Consider the following 24,247-nt stretch of genomic DNA (forward strand, 5'->3'; position numbering starts at 1 on the left):
ACATCATTGATCATACTGTTAAGTTTTGAGATCCATGAAAGACTTCTTGAGGAAGTCAATGCTGTCAAAAACTATGAGTCACCTGTAAATTTCTCTTGAGAAAAATACCATCCTGAATCAATTACAGCAATCGGCTTATTTATAAGAGCCTGAGAAATCAATCCTAAATTTTTTGCTCCCTTTTGTAAACGGTTGTGACTAACTAAACCCTTCATAAACACTTTCCTCAACAGAGCTTAAAGGTTCGATCTGATTACAGTGGAACCTTGGATTGCGAGCATAATTCGTTCCGGCAACATGCTTGTAATCCAAAGTGCTCATATATCAAAGCAAGTTTTCCCATAAGAAACAATTGAAACGCGGATGATTCGTCCACAACACAAAAATATTTATTCGCATACCATTTCTAAAACAAAATATAACGTAAAACAAATTAAAGTGCACTTTTCCTGACAATAGAATCGTTGTTGGTGTGAGGGAGACGAGAGATGACATGAGAAGAGTTACCGTGTAGCATGAATTTCACTTACGGAATAATAATAATAATAATAATAATAATAATAATAATAATAATAATAATAATAATAATAATAATGTTATTTGTTTTATGTCCCACTAACTACTTTTTAAGGTCTTCGGAGACGCTGAGGTGCCGGAATTTAGTCCCGCAGGAGTTCTTTTACGTGCCAGTAAATCTACCGACAAGGGGCTGACGTATTTGAGCACCTTCAAATACCACCGGACTGAGCCAGGATCGAACCTGCCAAGTTGGGGTTAGAACGCCAGCGCCTTAACCGTCTAAGCCACTCAGCCAGCACTTACGGAATCACTGCTATCTGTTGGCTCACTGGAATTCTTTTCGTGCAATTTTAACGAGGAAACTTGTCCAATGACTGTTGCTTTTGCTTCTGTTTGAGGATTTCGCAAAAATGTGACATTGCACTGTCACTGAACTGGTTCATCACTCGCACTGCTACAGCCTTATTCGTGTAGTGTTTTTCTACAAAATTTGCACCGTTTCCCACATTTTGCACTTCTCCCGAATCTCATTTGAAGTGAGAGATTCCAGTGAATTTTCCTCCTCCTCTTTCCCAGACGAGATCTCCATAACATCCTCTTGTTGTTCGCAATGCAGGTCCATCAGTTCATTGGTGGTCAGTTCCTGGCTATGTTCTTCCACCAGCTCTTGAATGTCCACGTCATCACCTCCAGCCCCATAGTCTTCCCTAAAGGCGCAATTTCATCGACAATCGGCGGCTCATTGTCACCAACAATCCCCTCAAAGTCACGTCCAAGAATACAGTCAAGCCACAGCTTTCCCCAAGCGGAAGTGAGAGTTCTCTTGGTGACTCCATCCCAGGCTTTATCAGTGATCTTCAGGCAGGTCACGATGGGGAAATGATTTCTCCCAGACTCTCGGAGGATATGGTTTGCTTCTTCGGTCGCTTTGAAGCATTGCTGAAATAGTGCTTTGGTGTATAGCTTTTTGAAGTTCGAAATGACTTGCTGATCCATAGGCTGGAGTAGTGTTGGGAGGAAGGAATTTAACCTTAACGAACTTGAATTCCTCCAGTAAGTCGTCCTCAAGGCCTGGAAGATGAGCAGGAGCATTGTCCATAACCAGCAAGACTTTGAGCTGCAGATTATTTTCTGAAAGGTATTTCTTCACTATAGGACCAAAGACCTCGTTCATCCATTCAACAAACGAACAGGGGAGGGGAAAACGAAGGCACACGTGACGCTCGTACTGTGGAACCTCACTCGCTTATCAAGTTACAATTTATTTAAAATGTTTGCTCGTCTCACAAAACACTCATAGACCAAGTTACTCGCATTCCGAGGTTTCACTGTATTTGTAAACCATCTTTATGGGCCTCAACACAATTCAGTGATTTCACCCAGATTTTTAAAAATTAGGTCCACAGTTTCTAAATATCAATATGTACTTCTAAATAGTAACTATAGTCAGTTTCTCTCCAAAAACCATAAAAATGTAGTTAGTGGGACATAAAACAACATTATAGTTTGTTTCAAATAGGAAGCTGTTCCAGGTGCCATAATTTTTATGAAGTAAAAATATTTTGACCTAGTGCAAAAGATATATAACACAGGGACATTTTCCACAGTATGCAATGCACAGGTGGGATAACGTAACAACCTCTTGGTTGGACTAACTAAAATCTTGGACTACAACTGTAAGTCTTTTTCATCATGACAACCTGCAAATCCTGCATGGAGATTTTCAAGTAAACGATAGTAGAAAATAAGTTTAAAGAAAAGAGACAAATATTACACAGATGTATCATTTCCTCTTTACTTACTGTAAATGAAGCTTACTGCTACACTTATAATACTTCAACCAACAGTACTTTATTTTCGACATGAAGATTATATATACATTTACATAAATATTACATAATTATGTTACGCTAGAATACATAGTCTACCGTTTGCATTCTTGTGACCCAAGCCTTGTCTGCCAGTGTAAATTCTGTGTGGTTCTTGAGTTTCCGAGTTCCTCATTGTATCATCTCACTGGTGTGCTAAAGCATTCTGCAAATTTTCCTCCTCCTGAATGTTTATTATTCTTCAGCCATTTAACCACTCTTCCAAATCATATGTATACTTTGGAAACAAAACAAAAAAAAAAAAAAAGTGTTATATGAAATTTTATATGCTTAATTTCTCCTTCATAAACTGAGATTCCTTCCTAAAAGTTTTTAATGATTTTTTTCTAACCTGTTCCACATTCTGGCAACTATTATTGCAGCTTAAATTTTTGCAGCCATAAGTTATATGATTTTTTAAAAACTTCTGGCTTGTAGATGATTGTGCAATGTGGTGTGAGAGTTTCATTTATAAGTCAGGCACCCCGTTCAAAGAGGAGACTTATCACACACAGAAAAGACCAAAGCTAGGCACAACCTTAGCCTTCTGCTGACCTCTGCCAACATCGCAGAAAATGAGGAGACCCATGAAAATGCCCAGCACAGTTTCTAGCAAAACAATGGACTTTTGCAACTTGTTAGACAATTTAGAATCTTGGCTCATTGGTTTGTTCTTAAATATTTCCTTCAAATTCAGCCACACGATGAGTATTATATCACATATGTTTCCATATTTATTCAAACACTATAGTGCTCTCAAAACAAGTTTCAAATTTTCTTTCCATTCAACTGTATGTGTAAGATTCATATTTTCATTAAATTTCTCTACTTTCATTAAATTACTCTGCTCACGTAACACCCTGAAAGACTCCTCTTGTTAAAATTTGATGAACTACGTAAGTTACACACAACCACTCTAGTTTATACTGTTCAACGAATTTTGTTTAACTCACTTTCCTCCTTTCATGACCATAATACAGATTCCAGCTCCCATACCATTGCCATTCGCAACAACAAAACTATTTTCAACTGGAACTCTATTCCAGTGAATATTAGAAAATCTACAAATTTGGAGACCTATAGATCTACTTGCCGAAATTATTTCCTAACTACATAACTGCTTGAGTGAATGATGTATGATTATTGTTTTAAGAGGAAGTACAACTAGGCAACCATCTATATAACACAAATGAGAGAGAAAAAATGGAAGGGATGAGACACTTCGAAAAATGATGATATTGGCCAAAGAATACTGTTTTCATAATAGTCGCACCAACACTGAAGGGTCTTATGGTGGCGATGGGATAGGAAAGGCCTTGAAATGGGAAGGAAGCGGCCGTGGCCATAATTAATGTACAACCCCAGCATTTTCCTGGTGAACCATAGAATGACAAGGGCCATGAAGGGTGTGAAAATGAAAAGCTCCCTACACCTCATATGCTATAATACCATCAGGGTCGGAGAGAGCAAGAGTTGACCAAGGAAGGTGGGATAAGAGAGATGAAAGTGAGGAGCCTAGCACAGGTAAGTGAAAGAAATGTCAGGACTCGGCTAAGGGCCCTGAGGTCGCCAAACCACACTCAAGTTCAGAGCCCCTAGGAATGTGACAGTAAATGGCTATATTTGTTCTTAATATTTTAAGTTAGAACATACAGATATACTTACAGCAGTTAAATTAAGCTAAACTTGTAATATAAGATTATTACTGCAGTCAAGTTTAATTTCTTTTGTAATATATCATAAGAGAGGGACAGGAGCCCTAACTTCACCAATAATAAAGACATCTATATATATATAAAACAAGAGTTTTGTCTGTACATTGCTCAGAATTTTAAAAGGATGGTATTTTTCTATCAGTCGTGTTCACAGTAACAAGGAAATGCACTTTTTAATTTTCTGTAATTTCTGTCTGTATGTATGTATGTATGTTTGTATGTGGTTTGAAAAGTTCTCGGAATGTACTAGAATCCACCGATGTTCCAATGCCTTAATCCCATCTCGAAAATGAGATTCCTCCAGACCTGCAAAATACCTCTCCAATTCGGCTATCAGTTCTTCCCTTGTAGAAAATCTCTGTCCACCGAGGAAAATTTTCAGCTTGGGGAATAGAAAGTGAGGAGCCTGGCACAAGTAAGTGAAAGAAATGTCAGGACTCGGCTACGGGCCCCATGGTCGCCAACCCACACTCAAGTTCAGAGCCCCTAGAAAAGTCTGATGGTGCCAAATCAGGTGAAAAAGGTGGATGTGGCAACAATTCGTACGCCAGTTCATGAAGTTTTGCCACGGCAATAACACTTGTGTGCGGCGGAGCATTGTCCTGATGCGTATCTTTTCCTGTAGTTGGTCGAGGAGGTTTGCATAGTATTGCCCCGTAATTGTTTGGCCAGTAGGAAGATAATCTATCAGCAGAATGCCTTTTGCATCCCAGAAAACTGAGGCCATGACCTTTCCGGCCGAACGCACTGCCTTTGCTTTATTTGGTGGTTGTGAAACAGCATGTTTCCACTGCTTTGACTGCTGTTTTGTCCCTGGGGTATAGTAGTGGACCCAAGTTTCATCTGTAGTCACAAACCGACGCAAAAAAGCTTGTTAGTTGCACTGAAAACAGGCCAGACTTTGTTCGGACATTTCCAATCTGGTGCGTTTATTGTCCAATGTCAAGAGCCGTGGCACCCATCTTGCGGATAATTTTTTCATACCCAATTCTTTGGTTAAAACATAATATACCCGTTCAGAAGACATCCCTACAGCTTCAGTAATCTCCCGCACTTTCAGTCGACGATCCTCCATGACCATTTTATGCACTTTTGCGATAAATTCTGGGGTCGTAACACTTTTTGGCCGTCCACTACGCGGATCATCATCCAGGCTCTCCCGACCAAATTTAAACTCGCTGGTCCACTTGGCAACAGTTGAAAATGAAGGAGTAGAGTCCTCCAGTATGTTCTGAAAGTCGGCATGAATTTCCTTTGCTTTCATACCTTTCTTTACAAAGTACTGTATTTAATCACTGCTCGAATCTCAGTTTTTTCCATTGTCACAAATCACTACGCGGGAACAACAACAAAGAGTCGTCACTACCACACTCCTGCAGCTAGAGCACTGACGTGCCACGTGTTCACTCACAAAGGGTGTGATTATTGTGCAGGAACCTTGTTGCTCTAGCACCGACATCTAGCGGTGATTCCGAGAACTTTTCAAACCGTCCTCGTATGTATGTATGTATTATCTGCACACTTTTTAGCGATAGATTTACACCCTAGTGCTGAATCGGTCGACTTCGGTTATCTTCGAGATTTATATTGGCAACCTTTGAAACACAAACTAAGAATCGCTTATCATCGCTGTGCGACATCTGGCGTACACTTTAAGTACTCGTACTGTTGTTGTTTACACAGCAAAGCCAAACTATAGAATTCATGCTAGGAACACGTTTCGCATCGGGAAATGTTATACAGTATCAGTATTATATATTGTGTGTGTGACACAGTTGTTGGCGTAAGATAATAAAGGTTTAAAAAATTCATATCGATCGATCAAATTATCGATTCAATTCATATTTCATTTTCATTCATTTGGCAGTACTACCGGAACCGGCAGTGCTCCCTTCTTACTCCTCAACCAAGTACAAAAATCTATCACTAAAAAGTGCGCGTACTATATGTATGTATGTACACCCATCACAAGAAAACGGATGAAGAGAATTTAATGAAAATCAGTATGCAAAGCCGGGGAGTAAGTCGCTACAATCTAGGCTACAAATAATTTTAATGGTAGTTTAGGGGAAGGCCAACAATTCAATTCTCAAATATTTATGTTATTAGTGGCCATATCTTAATGAAAATCGGTATGCAAAGCTGGGGTAATAATTCGATATAATCTAGGCCATAACTAATTGTATTCACTCTGAGTGAAATGGTAGTTTAGGGGAATGCCTAAAATTTACTTCTCAAATATTCATGTTAGTGGTTGTATCTTAATGAAAATCGTAGGCAAGGTCGGAGAATAAGTCACTATAATCTAGGCCATAAATAAGTCAGTCATGCTGAGTGAAATGGTAGTTTAGGGGAAGGCCTAAAATTTAATTCTCAAATATTTATGTTATTAGTGGTTGTATTGATAAATACAACATAACTAAAGTTTTATAGTAATAAATTTCCAATAATTTCTGTCCTATACATTGTTTTGTTTGTTTATTTTTTTTTGCTAGTGGCTTTACGTCGCACCGACACAGACAGGTCTTATGGCGACGATGGGATAGGAAAGAGCTGGGAGTGTGAAGGAAGCAGCCTTGGCCTTAATTAAGGTACATCCCCAGAATTTGCCCTATGTGAAAATGGGAAACCACGGAATACCATCTTCAGGGCTGCCGACAGTGGGGTTCGAATCCACTATCTTCCGGATGCAAGGTCACAGTTGCGCGCCCCTAACCACACAGCCAACTCGCCCGGGCGTACCGAGTTTAACAGCGTGCGGGAATATTGGCGGAAAGTAGCTGGGGAGTTAGATAACTTTCTTCTTTAGCATGCTACTCCTCTGGTTCATAAATTTTCTGATACTACTGTACGTAACACACTGGTTCATAATAGGATTCAAAGTATTCAATCCCTACTCTGAGGCACTGATTGGAATGAGCAGTGTGCATATTTAACGGAATAATGGCAGAGGAGTGTTCACGGCTGACTGCAGCCTGGTCATTCTTGCTCTGAAACTTTGGACTGTTAGATCGCCACCATAGTACTGTTCGTTAAAAGTGAGAAAACGTGCGGTTTTTAATTTGATAAGAATATTTTATATGATAGCATTGCTTTTAATCGCTACATTCCTACTGACGTTTTTGTAATGACCTATGTTGACTTCAGTTAGGAAAACCACAAAGTCTTTCTTTCTGAGAATCCTGTAGTGAAGCACGGGTACATCAGCTAGTTAACAAATAAATAATGTGTGTTAGAATTCATCATACATACTTACAAGTACCTGTAAAACTTTACTACCAGGGGTTCAAAATAGAGGTTCGAAACTCAAAATGACATGACCAGCAGATCGTCAAAACATGTCACACAAGCCTGCCAACAAGATTATTGGTCTGGTTTGATTAGATTACTGGCTAGTGACAAGACCATTGGTCCGTATTGGTTTAGACCATTGGTCTGGGGCCATAGATGGTGGTGATTACTGTTTTAAGAGGAAATACAACTGGGCAATCATTCTCTATGGGCCCACAGGCCTCTAGTTTCCTTGGCGACAGTACTGGCTAATGACAGAGCCGCTGATCTGGATTGGTTAGGCTACTGGCTGATGACAAGACCACTGGTCCGGTTAAAAGAAAGAAAGAAAGAAACACTGTGAATTTCACTCCATCATAGCAAACGTCTCTGGCCAATAGGAACACAGAAAACGATTGCATTTCCCAGAATGACATAGCCTCAAATTTAATTTTTCTATACAAATAAGAATACTTCTAGAGGTAGGTTGGTGGGTCACTGACAAGCATAAAGGAAGGGCCTCCCATCTCTGCTACTTAAGGTATTGTTTCAGATCAGTTTTGCATGATTTTCTCCTTCCTAAAAATACACCCCTCCCAGTAAACTGCTACCCAAGCACCTGCTTCCATATACGAATAATTGCCAGTATTCCTTTCTTAAAACCACATCACATTGCGTAACTTGAAAATCTTATTTAGTAAATGGGATATTTTTGAGAATGTTGCTTCTCTAGGTAACCAGTATCTCTGGGGTATACATCATCTACTCCATGTGTTTTATTCCTACTTAGAGTAAACCTGTCAATTTACGATTTTATTAAAAGTTTGCAATCTGGTATAGCGATGAGAAATACTTTGTTATTACCAGAATGGCACAATATTATAGGAAGAAGCTACCTATTGTGTATATGGAGTCGAGGGTGGAAGATATGACAGCTCAGTAACACAAATCACTAACTTCTCAATACAGAGAATACAGCCGATACATAAGAACAACAGGCAATTAAGCTCTAGTCAGACATCAATAACAATGTTTTATAATAAATATCTCCCACGTGCAATCTCCCCTTAAAATTACAACAAAATGTTAATCTTTCCACTTTAGTCCATCTTTCCTGTTTGATATCACACAATGATCAACTGTTTACAATGTATTCTACACTATTCCTTCATGTATTAACATACTTGGCTAGTAAAATCAGCTTAGGTGTATAACTGAGCACAAATTTTCCTTGTCGTTCCTTAAGTAAAATAAATGTTTAAAACATTAGGGCCTAAATGACTTTAAAATCTTTACCACAAATAATGCTGAACAGAACATTGCTAGCCACTACTATCAGTAAATTATGAAAGGATGAATGCAGCACACTTAAAAATCTTCCTAGCTGAACAAACAAAAAATCATGCCCACCATAAATCATGTAAGCTTAAATGACAAAATACTGGCACTTACCTAGAACTACAACCGATTTGCACGACGGTAACTTCGTATTCCCCCTTGTCTGGACTTCTCCCAGTATCTCAGACCTGAGAAGAGAGATTGGTATCTAATATTTCAGGAAACAAGACAACTCATGAAAGCACAAAACATCAAAAAATCATGAATGAACGACACTCAACAATTAACTGAATATTAGTAATGATACATAATACAACAATAATTCCTATGTTAAATCCGGAAAGGTCTTTTAACTGTCAATTTAACACACACATATAGTGTGCCAAACCCAGCAGTGTCCGGCACAGTAATTCCATTAACAAAATCTTCACCGATACTAAAGTAAAGACATTATTAAGCAACATAATATTAACTTTACAATCATTATACTAATGCTAAATCACCATAAATTTTCTTTATTGTCAGGTTCCTCTCTCTTTTTTGATGTTGAAAACCCATTGACTTCCACAGATTCTCCGACAGGCGCCATGTTTTGACAGGCTCATGGGAACAAGTTAACAATATAACAAATGTTATACAACTAGGAAATTAGAAATTAAAATTTAATTCTAAAAATATTGTTGATCTTCGTAACTAAATACTGAAATGTATATAATTCGTATTATGACTACAGACCGAAACAGTCTTTAAAATTTGGAATGAATTATCTGAGAAAGGGAACAAGCGAATAATCAACGTTGGCAACACTACCTATTTACATCAGGGGTGAATCATTAGCCAAAAAAAAATTGAATATGTCATCAGTCAGAATCAGTGATTCAATAGTCCGGCTCCACGTAACCATACCTAAATGATTAACGTACCGCCCTTTGGTAACAGGGGTCCCGAGTTTGATTCTCGGCAGAGTCGGGAATTGTAACCATTATTGGTTAATTTCGCTGGCTCGAGAGTTGGGGGTATGTGTCGTTTTCATCATCATTTCACCCTCGTCACGACACGCAGCTCGCCTACAGCCTTCAAATCAAAAGACCTGCACCTAGCGAGCCGAACATGTCCGCGGACACTCACGGCACTAAAAGCTATTTCATTTTCATTTCAGTGATTCATGAACCAAATAAACACTCCATGAACATTTACCGTAATGAAGGAAAGAAGTAGGTAGGTAATATTTAGGCTAACTTAATTGTGACTATGGAAAATGTTTGTTAAGAAGGAGGTCTATCATCCAGTGTCGACAAAGTTAATGTAACTTAAAGGCTTTTCGGCCTGTCGAAAACACTAATTATAACACATGATTTGATTATTGTTTGGTCGGAGGAGCTATACCAGAGGAATGGAGAGTTGCTATAGTAGCCCCGGTGTATAAAGGAAAGGGTGATAGACATAAAGCTGAAAATTACAGGCCAGTAAGTTTGACATGCATTGTATGTAAGCTTTGGGAAGGCATTCTTTCTAATTATATTAGACATGTTTGTGAAATTAATAACTGGCTCGATAGAAGGCAATTCGGTTTTAGGAAAGATTATTCCACTGAAGCTCAACTTGTAGGATTCCAGCAAGATATAGCAGATATCTTGGATTCTGGAGGTCAAATGGACTGTATCGCGATTGACCTGTCTAAAGCATTTGATAGGGTGGATCATGAGAGACTACTGGCGAAAATGAGTGCAATTGGACTAGACAAAAGAGTGACTGAATGGGTTGCTGTATTACTAGAAAATAGATCTCAGAGAGTTAGAGTAGGTGAAGTTTTGTCTGACCCTGTAATAGTTGAGAGGGGAGTTCCTCAGGGCAGTGTTATCGGACCTTTATGTTTTCTTATATATATAAATCAGTGGCGTATCCTGGAATCTCCACTGAGGCATGCAACTAGTAACCATGCAGTTAACACAATGTATTAAGTAAATTTCAATTCTACTCACCCTAATTACATGTAGGTGAACTCGAGTCAAACAGTTTTACTGTAAGTTCTGGATTGAACGTGCGTACACAATTCTTGTTTTCTGTTTTTAAATTTACGAGGGTCCGCCTCTGGTGTAGTAGTTAGTGTAATTAGCTGCCACCCCCGGAGGCCCGGGTTCGCTTCCCGGCTCTGCTACGAAATTTGAAAAGTGGTACGAGGGCTGGAACGGGTTCCACTCAGCCTCGGGAGGTCAACTGAGTAGAGGTGGGTTCGATTCCCACCTCAGCCATCCTCGAAGTGGTTTCCCGTGGTTTCCCACTTCTCCTCTAGGCAAATGCCGCGATGGTACCTAACTTCAGGCCACGGCCGCTTCCTTCCCTCTTCCTTGTCTATCCCTTCCAATCTTCCCATCCCCCGCAAGGCCCCTGTTCAGCATAGCAGGTGAGGCAGCCTGGGCGAGGTACTGGTCATCCTCCCCAGTTGTGTCCCCGACCCAGAGTCTGAAGCTCCAGGACACTGCCCTTGAGGCGGTAGAGGAGGGATCCCTCGCTGAGTCCGAGGGAAAAGCCAACCCTGGAGGGTAAGAAGAAGAAGAAGAAGAAGAAGGACATTTACGAGGGAAGGACGAGGTGTCGCGGCTTTAACTATTTGCATCTTTTCATCAAACGAACGGCCAGTAAATGGCTTTTCAAACTGATTTATAATTATATCCGTTTTAGACTCATCCATCGTTAATACCACATGTGCGCAAAATATAATAACACACCGAAAACGACGAATAGTACAGGAACAGCACACACAGAATGAACTCACTAATCAGCAAAACACACAATGAATTAACTCACTAGTTAGCCACAACTCAAGCACTGAAGGTAAGTCACCCCAGTGGCATTGGTCAGTTTCGTCACGTTGGGTTCTCGCTGGGGGGTAATCTGTGTGTCCCGTTCGCTGTAAACATGTCGAATTCTCCAAGTTGCTAACAGATGGCAGAGGGTAGCACGGGTATGGGGTGACAAATTCTGACCAAGTTTCAATTGCAGCGAAATCGTTCGGAGGGTTTCAGAACTACGTCTGCCACTGAATGCAATTTTAAGATTGAATGCCTTACGTGCGTAACTCCTACATTTGCTGTCTCTTTCTTCCGAGAGTGGAGTGGACGGCGAGACTACACCAGCACCACACGTAATCAAGCAACGGAACTAGTACAGTTGCGCGGACCTTTTGAACTTCTGAGAGATGAAATCGTTAATATTTGACCTGAAACAACCTAAAATCGTAAATCAGACAGTTCTTTGTGTTATCATAACGCATGCAATGAATGCCTTGCATTCAAGGAGAATACGCCCCTGATATAAATGATATGAGTAAAGGAGTGGAATCGGAGGTAAGGCTTTTTGCGGATGATGTTATTCTCTATAGACTGATAAATAAGTTACAAGATTGTGAGCAACTGCAACGTGACCTCGAAAATGTTGTGAGATGGACAGCAGGCAATGGTATGTTGATAAACGGGGTTAAAAGTCAGGTTGTCAGTTTCACAAATAGGAAACGTCCTCTCAGTTTTAATTACTGCGTTGATGGGGTGAAAGTTCCTTTTGGGGATCATTGTAAGTATCTAGGTGTTAATATAAGGAAGGATATTCATTGGGGTAATCACATAAATGGGATTGTAAATAAAGGGTACCGATCTCTGCACATGGTTATGAGGGTGTTTAGGGGTTGTAGTAAGGATGTAAAGGAGAGGGCATATAAGTCTCTGGTAAGACCCCAACTAGAGTATGGTTCCAGTGTATGGGACCCTCACCAGGATTACCTGATTCAAGAACTGGAAAAAATCCAAAGAAAAGCAGCTCGATTTGTTCTGAGTGATTTCCGACAAAAGAGTAGCGTTACAAAAATATTCCAATGTTTGGGTTGGGAAGAATTGAGAGAAAGAAGAAGAGCTGCTCGACTAAGTGGTATCTTCCGAGCTGTCAGCGGAGAGGTGGCGTGGAATGACATTAGTAGACGAGTAAGTTTGAATGGCGTTTATAAAAGTAGGAAAGATCGCAATATGAAGATAAAGTTGGAATTCAAGAGGACAAACTGGGGCAAATATTCGTTTATAGGAAGGGGAGTTAGGGATTGGAATAACTTACCAAGGGAGATGTTCAATAAATTTCCAATTTCTTTGAAATCATTTAGGAAAAGGCTAGGAAAGCAACAGATAGGGAATCTGCCACCTGGGCGACTGCCCTAAATGCAGATCAGTATTGATTGATTGATGTCGTTCTTTGTTTTGGTAAAAACGGAGGGTTTTGTTGCTGAACGAAACATGGCATTCTTTGTTTAATAGTGTGTGTTCTTTACAGCCACCCACGTTGTAGGATAGACTGGTGTGGAAGCGGGCTTGATACTTGTGACACCGTAATTAATAAGAATAAGGTGTGCTCAGTTGAGCATAGTACAGAATCATAGTCCTTACTGTAATCTGTGATCGACTTCGTTCTTTTCGTGCACTTTAGTATGTGGTATGTGTCACAATGTTTGCCGCACAGCACACACACACATACACACGCACGCACACACAAACACACACACACACAAACTAAGTCTGGTTTGTGAAATCACATGTTAATACACAGCTCGTAGTGAAAGCCGTATACTGAAAGTCTGGCTATTACATATCTTTGCTTCTGGTTCTCTCTGGTCCAGGACTTCTTCACCACAGCAGGCGAGCTGTAGAATTCCAGCTGTACTTCTTCTCTCTTCTTATTTCGTTTCCTTAGTAGGTAGCTTTTGTTATGGTCCTGTTAATGGTAGGTGGTGCTGGATACTGATGTCCTTTATGAAGTAGCTTTCTCCCATCATCTCGTATAGAAGTCGTGAAGGGGGCTGTCTTCCCTAATCTCATTGCTCATTGCATGTACATCGCCTTTAGTTTATACTTTATTAATTAATTACAACGAGCCAAAGGCTCATATACAGGAATTTACAACACAATTTGTTTAGCGTCTAAAATTAATATAATACATATACATTGGCTGAAAATAAAAACATAAATTTGTTATAATGAACGTTACTCTAAATATTTTATTTATTTACCATTACACAAAGTCTTATCAAGAAAGTCATCTACTTACTTAAGTACTGATTCCATAGCACTTTCTTTAATTTAATTTTGAAAGACGACAGATTGGAAACTGATTTTAAATCTCTTGGAAGATGATTATATGATTGAATGGCTGAGAACTTATAGCTACAGTTGCCATACTTACATGACTGTATTTGAAAGAGAGCTATGCCACTTGTTTGTCGTGTGTTATAATTATGAATGTCTGAATTCAGTGTGTAGTTACTATCGTGCAGGACACTGTCTAATTTAATTTTGTGAATTAATATTGAGGATCTAAAAGTAGTGCTCATAGATAAGGGCATAATTTTACTATTAGCGTATAGAACTCGAGTGGGTGTGTCAAAAGGAGGATTATAGATATTTTTGATTGCTCTACTTTGTATTAACATAAGTTCATTAAGGACTGTCTTTCTACAACGAGACCAAATTACGTTTAGGTATTGTAAGTGACTGTGGATGAGTGAGTAATACACTGTAAGTAGAACTTTCCTACGGACAATATCCCAGATACTGGAGCTCTCTTTTTGCAATGTAATCAACATGCTCTACCCAGCTTAAATGTTTATCTATTATTAGACCCAGATATTTAAAGTGATCGACCTCACCTATTTCCGTGTTGTTAAATTATATCTTTGAATGATTAACATTTTCTTATACTCGGCTTAGTTATTATCATATATTTAGTTTTATTGACATTCATAGTTAATTTATTGATACTGAGCCACTTGTTTATTGCGGTGATGTCTTCTTGCATATCATTGATCACCGAGTCCACTTTGTCACCAGTGTAGAATACATTTGTGTCATGAGCGTAAAGCATAATTTTACCCTTTATATTTAATATGTTTATAACATGTATGTATATCAGAATGTAGGGCCCAAGATAGCCCCTTGTGGAACCCCACAGTTCACTTCCTTGTCCGTGCTCTGACAACCATTGACGGAAACAAATTGCTTTCTTCCGCTAAGGTAGCTGCGGAACCACTCTAATGCAACACCACGAATTCCAGTATCTTCTAATTTAGGTAACAGAATTTCGTGATTAACCGTGTCGAAAGCTTTAGCGAGATCAATAAACAATCCGGCGGCAATCAGGTTACCGTCAACGCTTTCCTGAAGCATCGACACAAGATCAGTAACTGCGAGTTCTGTGCTGGAATTCTCCCTGAAGCCATACTGGGATCTATAAAAAATCCGTTCTTTTTAAGAAAAGCCATTAGTCTTACCTTTATAATGCTTTCTAACATTTTGGAAATGATGGGTAGTATGGATATAGGTCTATAGTCCCCTGCGTTACTAGTGTTCCCTCCTTTGAAAATAGGAATGACTTTAGCAATTTTTAAAGTCTGCGGTACGACCCCAGTTGCCATGGATTGATAAATTAATTAATTAATGTAACAAGCTTAGTAATTAGCTGTTCATCAAAACTTTTGATCATAGTAGCTGTAATCCCATCTACTCCACAACTGTTTTTCTTTTTAAATTCTTTATTATACATTTGACTTCCTTGTTATCTGTTGGATATAGAAAAAGGGATTCAAGCTGGCGATTACTATTCAGATCTGTGATATCATGTGTGGTTATGTGAGATGCAAGATTATCGGCTATGCATGTAAAACACTTATTGAATTCATTAGCAATTTCTTGTTTATCATTAATTACCACATTCCCTATTGACAGAGTTTTTCAAGTTTCTGAGCTGTGCTTTTTGTTATATATAATTTCATTCAAAATTTCCCACGTTTTCTTAGGATTTTTATCATACACGTTTAATTTGTCTTAAGTTTTCTTTCTAGGAATGTTACTGAATTTCTACAATGAATGTATTCCTGTCTCACGGGAATATTATCTTTGTGTTGCCCAATCTTAAGTTTAGAGTGGAGAGTGTTCCGTCGCATAACGAGTTTTATCAATTCAGATGTTATCCAGGGAGTTGCCACATCTGTTTTGAATGCGTTTTTTTTGCTTTATGGTACGGTGATTGCCTCTATTTGCTTTTTTGGATTTGAGTAATAAGGGAGTTGTACATGTGGTACATCTTAATTTCCTGGGCAGAATGTCCTGCATTCTCTGTCAGGAAATTAGTGTTATTTAAGTTAATTTTATCCCTGCATTTTAAGGGTAAAGTCAAAGTGTTGTTTTGGATATAGGTTCTCTTATGTGGCCATACAGTATCTGTGATAAGGATGTTATGATCACTTATGTCATTATCTACATTCGAAACTGTGAAATATATTTTATCTCTGTTAACTGCTACATGATCCAGAAGAGTTGATGTTTGGTCAGTCGTGCGTGTTGCATGCATTTTGTTACACAGTGTGAACCCAGATCATGAAAGGGTTTTTATATACTGCTTTTTTAAATGATCATCTGTGAAAGTGTCAATACTTTTATCACCAATAAAAAAACAAGTACCGGTATTGTTAGTCTGAGAAAGGAAATTTTCCAAAGATGTTAAAAATGCCGTTGCATTGTCCCTCACAGGATTGTATCTTCCAATTATATGCAGACTATCTGAATTGGAATTACCAGCTGAGATGTCTCCCCAAATCTCAACCCAGATCAAGCTATGTTTAATTTCACATTTGTTAATTATTTTAATTTTCCACAGTTTATGGATAAATATCCCCTACCCACCAACCCCTTGTGTATCTCTGTGAGCAAACAAACATGAGTAGTTACTTAAATTGTAATATTTGGCATCGTTGCTTTTAACCCAGGTTTCGGATATAACCAAAACATCGACTTTAACAAAGATATGGAGCAGTACGGTATTTCTAATTCGTCTACCTTATTTTTAACACTTCTACTGTCAATATGCATTACTTTTACCTTATTACAGTCAGGAAGAATGTTATTACTCTGAATAGTTTAGTCATGCACACTCACAAATTTTAAATCCCTACAGTTGTAGGGATTAGTGTAGATAGCGTGGTCTGTCGGTATCGTCCCTGTCGTCATCGGCGCTTTACCGCCAAGGCCATCTTGAATGTCCACGGATATGTTGTTTCTAGTTGCTGCTAATATGGCTTCCATTTTCATGGTAAGATGTCTTGTTCGTTATTTCGGATTGGAGATTGCAAATGTCATCTATGCTGGTAATACGCGTAGTCCTTCCAGTGTCGTCCTTTTCAACATAAATTTTACAGTCCTTCGCGGAAACATACTTAAATCCGTGCTGTCGAAGGTCCCTTGCCTTTTGTGCAGATATTTATTCTAAGATGTCAGGTGTTCGTTGATATATATATTCCGTGACTTAGCTTGAATCCCGGCATGGCCAGACTACACCATTGAACTATAGGTACTACCATCGCCCTCTACTATGACTGCACTAATACGCCTTCTCATTCGCCCAGTCACACATGTAAACGAGCGAACACGGTGTAGTTACCAGTTCAGGCGCTTGGAGCACTGAGAAGCTGGCATTAGTCTGCTTGACGAAACACGCTCGGTGATCATTGCTAAGAGTGCTGGTGTAATTTGAGGCTGTGTTTGCCTTATTTGGATTGTTTTCTTTCGTCGTGAACAGTCTTAATGTGTATGTACATAATATTGTTTACTGCTGTGTGCCTTAATGTAAGATGAAAAGCAGATCGGGAAGTGGGAATTCGTTTCATGAATTTGCTCTCAACGAGCAACGTCATAAATGGCTAAATGTTATTTCAAGAAAGGATTTCTCGCCGAATTTCAATTCGAGATCATCGAAACGATATGTTTGCCACACCGAATAAGTCCACACTTTAACGCTACGTAGGAGATATAAACTGCGAGACTGGAATAACACTCTTAGTAAAGGAGCGCCTCTTAGCAGAAAGTCAGTGCCTAAATGAAGTAGAGAAATTGTGATTGTTGGTAGTCAATCGAACAGCAGATGTTATATGTCAAGAAACTCGACACCTTCTTTCAACAGAGAGACGCTTTATTCCATGTTGAGCGAATAAAAACTACTCAAGATGACTGTTATGCAAGCGAAAGTAGAAATCGAATTACCCTTTTCTGTTTTATAATTTCTGCTGCGACTATAAAATAAAGGTTACAGCAGCATTTTCTTCTTTTCTTCTTTTTTCTTCTTTAAGGTACAGAGCTACATAATTTAACACTCGAAACAATAAAGGAAGTCGAAGCTTGCGGTTTTTTCGTGTTGTGCGTTGTGAGTGATAATCATAAGATTAATGTTAGCAGGATAAGAAGAATGTCTATTTCAAAACATTAAACCGAAGATCTGTCATCCTGTTGATATTGAAATGCCTCTTCTTGCTTTCGATAAATGGCACATTCTGAAAAGTAAGAAATTCGTTACAAAAATCTATGTTTGAAGGATATAAATGGTATCAAGAAACTGTATCAGATGCAATGAAATAGAACTGTGAAACCGGTTCATTTTTCTTACATGCAAAAACATCGAGCCGTCTAAGTTTAAGAAAATGAATGTGCGGCGCGCGAAAGATTTTTTTCGCGACTGAAGTAATAACAGCCCTAGAATATTCAAAAGACCATTCGTATAAAGATATGCACGGTTTTTTTAATGCAGGTACCACTGTCATCGATAAAGAGTCGATTCGACATACGTGTCAGTAGCACAAATGTAGGAACATTGCAGCCGGACAAGATGCCTGATTGCATCCGTGAGATAGTAGGTTCGAATCCCACTATCCGCAGCCCTGAAGATGGTTTTCCGTGGTTTCCCATTTTCACACCAGGCAAATGCTGGGGCTGTACCTTAATTAAGGCCAAGGCCGCTTCCTTCCAACTCCTAGGCCTTTCCTACCCCATCGTCGCCATAAGACCTATCTGTGTCGGTGCGACGTAAAGCCCCTAGCAAATAAAAAGATGCCTGATTCTTTTGACAAGACCAAGGTGTTCAACAGTGGTAATGAACTTGATTTATAAAAGAGATTAAAACAGCAGGGTGCAGTACCCATCTGATTTGCCACTGTGGATTTTGAAAGTTATTCATGATTTTGTATTGAAAGCACAACCATTTCTGCATAAAAATCCTGTTGTGTCTATGAGTGACTATTTAGTGCCTGTGTTGCGTGATTTCCCTCACTTCAGTTGCCCTGAAATCGGACATTCATAGTTATTGAGTGAAGTTATTTGTGACTGTGCTATTCCTGTATTCTTAAATAACATAACCACATAAATAACATAGATCTTTGAAAGATTTGAACGCGAGAACGCGAAACACTTAAACAGAAAAGTGTATGAAATTTATTTTCTACAGTATTGACAACCTACCGTTAACATTATTTTGCACGGTTTTACCGCTGTAGAGGGGTTCGTTCTTCACTGACTTTCTTTATTAAGGTGTAAGGTGTGATTCAAATATGTTTATTGAGTGATTGGCTATATATTTGAACAGAAATATACAAAACACTTAACGTGTGCTCTAATGAACAATCGTGTTTCAATGCCAGCGAAGCAGCGCTCGGTGGTAAAAATGGGAACTAGGCCCATATCGCTCATATTGCTGTATTGGGAAGGCGTATAAGCGCAGTCATAGTAGAGGGCGATGGTACTACAGTTCAATGGACTACACTAAAGGCCGTGATATAGAGTCTTACTTGTAACATGTGAGAAATCAACCTTCAATGACTTCTCAAATAAAACGTTGGTGGAAGAGCAGTTTTCATTGAATACATATAAAACAAGGTGAAAATTGAAATAAATAGGTCAACGAAAAGATGAGAATAAACAAACATATGGCTACAACTAGAAAAAACAATACAATCATACGTCCATCAAAAATAAATTTCTTACATTGGGAATCAAATTATTCCAGGGACATCAGTTTCCTTTTCTTGCCAGAACTCTTAACCATGGCATCATTATCATTAACATGTTTCGTGAAGTTGTTGATCAATATATTTGCATGATAGGGCAAAGATAGACAGGTAAGTTAATTTAGAGGTTTTTCACAATATGAGCAGCAATCCCTTGTATCACTTACACTTTGCCTAGCAAGCTGAATCAATACACATTTCTGATTCTTACTCTGAAAGAATGCTACTTCATATTCCTCAGAGATTAAAATCTGCATGATCGTATATATACTTGTACACACATTTTTAAAGCAATTCTGATAGGACCGATAGTAGGACCGATAGATGATAACGCGATTGACCTGTCTACGACATTTGATAGGGTTGATCATGGGAGACTACCGGCAAAAATGAGTGCAATTGAACTAGATAAAAGAGTGACTGAATGGGTTGCTATATTTCTAGAAAATAGATCTCAGAGAATTAGAGTAGGTGAAGCTTTTTCTGACCCTGTAATAATTAAGAGGGGAATTCCTCAAGGCAGTATTATCGGACCTTTATGTTTTCTTTTATATATATATATATATATATATATATATATATATATATATATATATATATATATATATATATATATGATATGATATGAGTAAAAGGAGTGGAAACGGAGGTAAGGCTTTTTGCGGATGATGTTATTCTCTATAGAGTGATAAATAAGTTACAAGATTGTGAGCAACTGCAACGTGACCTCGAAAATGTTGTGAGATGGACAGCAGGCAATGGTATGTTGATAAACGGGGTTAAAAGTCAGATTGTGAGTTTCACAAATAGGTAAAGTCCTCTCAGTTTTAATTACTGCGTCGATGGGGTGAAAGTTCCTGTTGAGGATCATTGTAAGTATCTAGGTGTTAATATAAGGAAAGATCTTCATTGGGGTAATCACATAAATGGGATTGTAAATAAAGGGTACAGATCTCTGCACATGGTTATGAGGGTGTTTAGGGGTTGTAGTAAGGATGTTTAAGAGAGGGCATATAAGTCTCTGGTAAGACCCCAACTAGAGTATGGTTCTAGTGTATGGGACCTTCACCAGGATTACTTGATTCAAGAACTGGAAAAAATCCAAAGAAAAGCAGTTCCATTTGTTCTGGGTGATTTCCGACAAAAGAGCAGCGTTACAAAAATGTTGCAATGTTTGGGTTGGGAAGAATTGAGAGAAAGAAGAAGACCTGCTCGACTAAGTGGTATGTTCCAAGCTGTCAGGGGAGAGGTGGAGTGGAATGACATTAGTAGACGAGTAAGTTTGAATGGCCTTTATAAAAGTAGGAAAGATCACAATATGATGATAAAGTTGGAATTCAAGAGGACAAACTGGGGCAAATATTCATTTATAGGAAGGGGAGTTAGGGACTGGAATAACTTACAAAGGGAGACGTTCAATAAATTTCCAATTTCTTTGAAATCATTTAGGAAAAGGCTAGGAAATCAACAGATAGGGAATCTGCCACCTGGGCTACTTCCCTAAATGCAGATCAGTATTGATTGATTGATTGATTGATTGATTGATTGATTGAATCCACTTCTGTTTAAGCTATTAAACATGCCATTTTCCACTTTTTCATTTGATATGTTCGAGATACAGTACCTGCAATTAAGTTTACTGGCTAGCTTAAAAGCTACATAACCTGAAATGTAAATGACAGGAAACATGTTATCAAAATCTACTTCTATTTCATTTACTTTCCCTAGCACACTGGAAAATTCACTGCATATATCCGTTTCGTCAGTTATGTTCAATGAATCGGAATCTAATTCAAATATGTCCTTGCTTAAATATTTCTTTATATTTTGTAGACCTTAATCATAGAAAACACTGCACTCTTATCTTCTTCTCATCTTCAAAAACTTGTAAAACAGATTCATTATAACTGCCACCACACAACCGTCTATTAGAATCATAGTTGCTGGAGCACGAAGGAACACAGCAATGCCTTGGCATCTGAAATTAAGCTTAGCTTTAGTTGTTATTGTCATACTTGTGCAACGTAAAATAAAATAACACAATTATTCTGCTCTTTCTAACTACTCAATTTTAAAAATACAAACACAGAATGGCTTTAAATACGGCGTGGAATGTCACTCTTATACATACTGCAACATGAGGAAACTCACCTTTGCCGTAAATTAATGCCGTTCCAGGATGCCAAATAGCGTGTAGATTAATTGCTTAAACTATAAAACACAAAATATCTTCAGTACACTTTGAATTTTACACAATGCCATCAAGTTAATTGACGCTGAACACAAAATATAATGATACACCACGTTAGACGTGTTTACAAATTACGAACTCAGAAGTCATATGCCTGACTCCAAGCGACGGTGTCAGATCTCCAATGTCACGGCCTTAGTAAAGTCCGGCCATGATCCCGGCATCAGTGGAGGTCAATCTTGGTTTGCTTCTCTTTGCTGTTAGTATGTCTTCTTTCTTCAAGCGACTGAAAAATTTTACCAACAGAGGGGGCGGTAGTTCTGCTTTATTCTGAGGAAGTCTGTGGCACGCTTCAATGTCATTTGTGTTTATGTCTACTCCTAGACACTTGGCAACATCTTTCACGATTTGGAGAGGCTTCTCATTGATAACCACAGGCAGCCCATGAATTTCTAGGTAATTTGTGCGAACATATTGCTGGAGCTCCTTATTTTCAGATCTGAGCCGCCTGTATCTCGTTGTTAGTTACATCACACTCGTTTCGCAGAACAGTGTTTTCCGCCATAGCTTTGTTGAAATTATCGCTCATTTTGATTAGTTCAGCTTTCATTTCGTCAAAACTTGCGGCACAAAACGATACAGACTTTTGAATATGTTTCTGTTCACACTCGATATATTCAATGTTAGTGAGCGTATTGTTGATTTGATTAATAACACTAGCCAGGTTCTTGAGGTTAGGACAGTCACTATTGTTTTTGTTGCTAACACACTCACTATCGTCACAATCACCACAATGCAACTTACTGGTTTTAGAGGGAATAAGTTTTTTAAAATTCTCTTCTGTTAAGTTCGACACAAGTTCTATGATGAGACTTACCACACCCGTCACATATGAATATTAATATAATATAATATAATATAATATAATATAATATAATATAATATAATATAATATAATATAATATAATATAATATAATATAATATAATATAATATAATATAATATAATATATGAATATAAGTTGAATATTTTCATTGCAGCTCCAACACACAGACTTCTGTTTAGACGCCATCTTGGCTAACTTTTCAATTTTGGTTAATTCACCTATTTTATACTTTTCCTAGATGATCTGTATGCCGTAGGTGATGATCGGGGCTATTGTACTTCTAAACAGTGCCATTGCCGTGCTGATAGACAGATTCCTAATATTGTTTATGTACCGGTACTATATTGCCCTGATCAGTTGTAATCGAGCTAGCGAAGCGAGGGGTTGTATTGTTCAGTGAGTGCTGTGCGAGAAGTACGAATATTGCTATAGAGCAATATCGCACGGCCATAGGTCGATTCCACGGGCGAGTGAAGTGTGTGTGTGTACGCCAAGTTATAAGGTGCATCTACGAAAATCTGGGCTCGAGGGAACTATGACGGTGGCAGCAATGGTGGCAATTCTTCTGATAATAGGAGGCGTAGAAGTGAACCCTGGACGAACGAGATCATTGAGCTGGGAGGACATAGAAAAGATTAGGGAAATAGTCAGAGATGCTTGCCAGATTGCGTAAAAGAGGGAGCTAATTCGCGAGTTGAGAAATGATATGACAGAAATGAAAGACTGTATAAAAGAAGATATAAGAATTATGACAGAAATGGTGGTGGAAAACTCTAGGGAAATAGAATTATAGAAGTCGAAAATGAAGGTGATTGAAGGAGAAATGGATAAATTAAAGTGGCAACAGAAAATGACTATCCAGGACGCAAAGAGGAAAAATATTTTCATATACGGCATTCCGGAGAACGAAAAGGAGAATTTGAATGATCTAACGAGTAAAGTGTTGCATATTATAAATAATCATATAAAGATAAATTGTAAAGAAGAAGCTATTGATAAAATCTATAGGCTGGGGAGAGTCAATGGGAAAAGACATATTAAAGTTAAAGTGAGTTCGGCTCTGAAGGCGAACAAAATTATCCTCAATGGGAAAAACGTAAAAGGAAAAAGGATTTGGGTAAGAAGAGATATGGATAAAGAGACAGTCATGGAACAGAGGGTCTTGCGATTTCACCTAGTAAAAGCTAGGAACTATGGACTAAAAGCATACATAAGAGGCAAACGTATTATAGTAGGTGACAGTAACTGGTCGCGTATCTGGTCAATTGCACAGCTACGGGAAATGGATACAGTTGAGTTCATCACACCTCGAAGTGCAACGGTCTGTTGAGGAAAGAATGTGCCAGTCATCTGCCGGTGCCGTGGCTGATAACGTACTATCTGATGACAACAGCGACCTTCATACTCTACAGAAGAACAGAAGACTGCATAGTGTCGAGCACATAGTAGAGGAGGATGGACAACCAGGTGACTGTCGTGTCGACACGAATCAAGAAAGCAGCGGCACATCTGATGATAGAACCAAGACTTTGGCCGGGAAAGGTAAATCCTTGAGTGTAATAGACTTCTGGGTTAAAAAGGGCAAATGATAGAAAGACA

The 24,247-nt window shown here is 38.6% G+C and overlaps 1 protein-coding gene across 3 annotated transcripts in view; it reads right to left on the reverse strand.

Moving 5' to 3' along the window:
- Positions 1-9,345, reverse strand: part of Dlic (dynein light intermediate chain) — a 316,288-nt gene extending 306,943 nt beyond the window's left edge. For all 3 annotated transcript variants that reach the window (XR_010859834.2, XM_067145474.2, XM_067145473.2), the window contains exons 1-2: positions 9,214-9,345; positions 8,825-8,898 (exon numbers count right to left, since the gene is read on the reverse strand). Coding sequence is in view for 2 of the 3 variants with exons in the window: in XM_067145474.2 (XP_067001575.1) it covers positions 8,825-8,898; positions 9,214-9,299 (160 nt within the window). In the remaining variant the exon portion in view is untranslated. The remainder of the gene's footprint in view (positions 1-8,824; positions 8,899-9,213) is intronic.
- Between the last annotated feature and the right edge of the window lie 14,902 nt (positions 9,346-24,247).

The sequence above is a fragment of the Anabrus simplex genome, chromosome 4 (genome assembly GCF_040414725.1).
Source record: "Anabrus simplex isolate iqAnaSimp1 chromosome 4, ASM4041472v1, whole genome shotgun sequence".
Taxonomy (NCBI): Eukaryota; Metazoa; Arthropoda; class Insecta; order Orthoptera; family Tettigoniidae; genus Anabrus; species Anabrus simplex.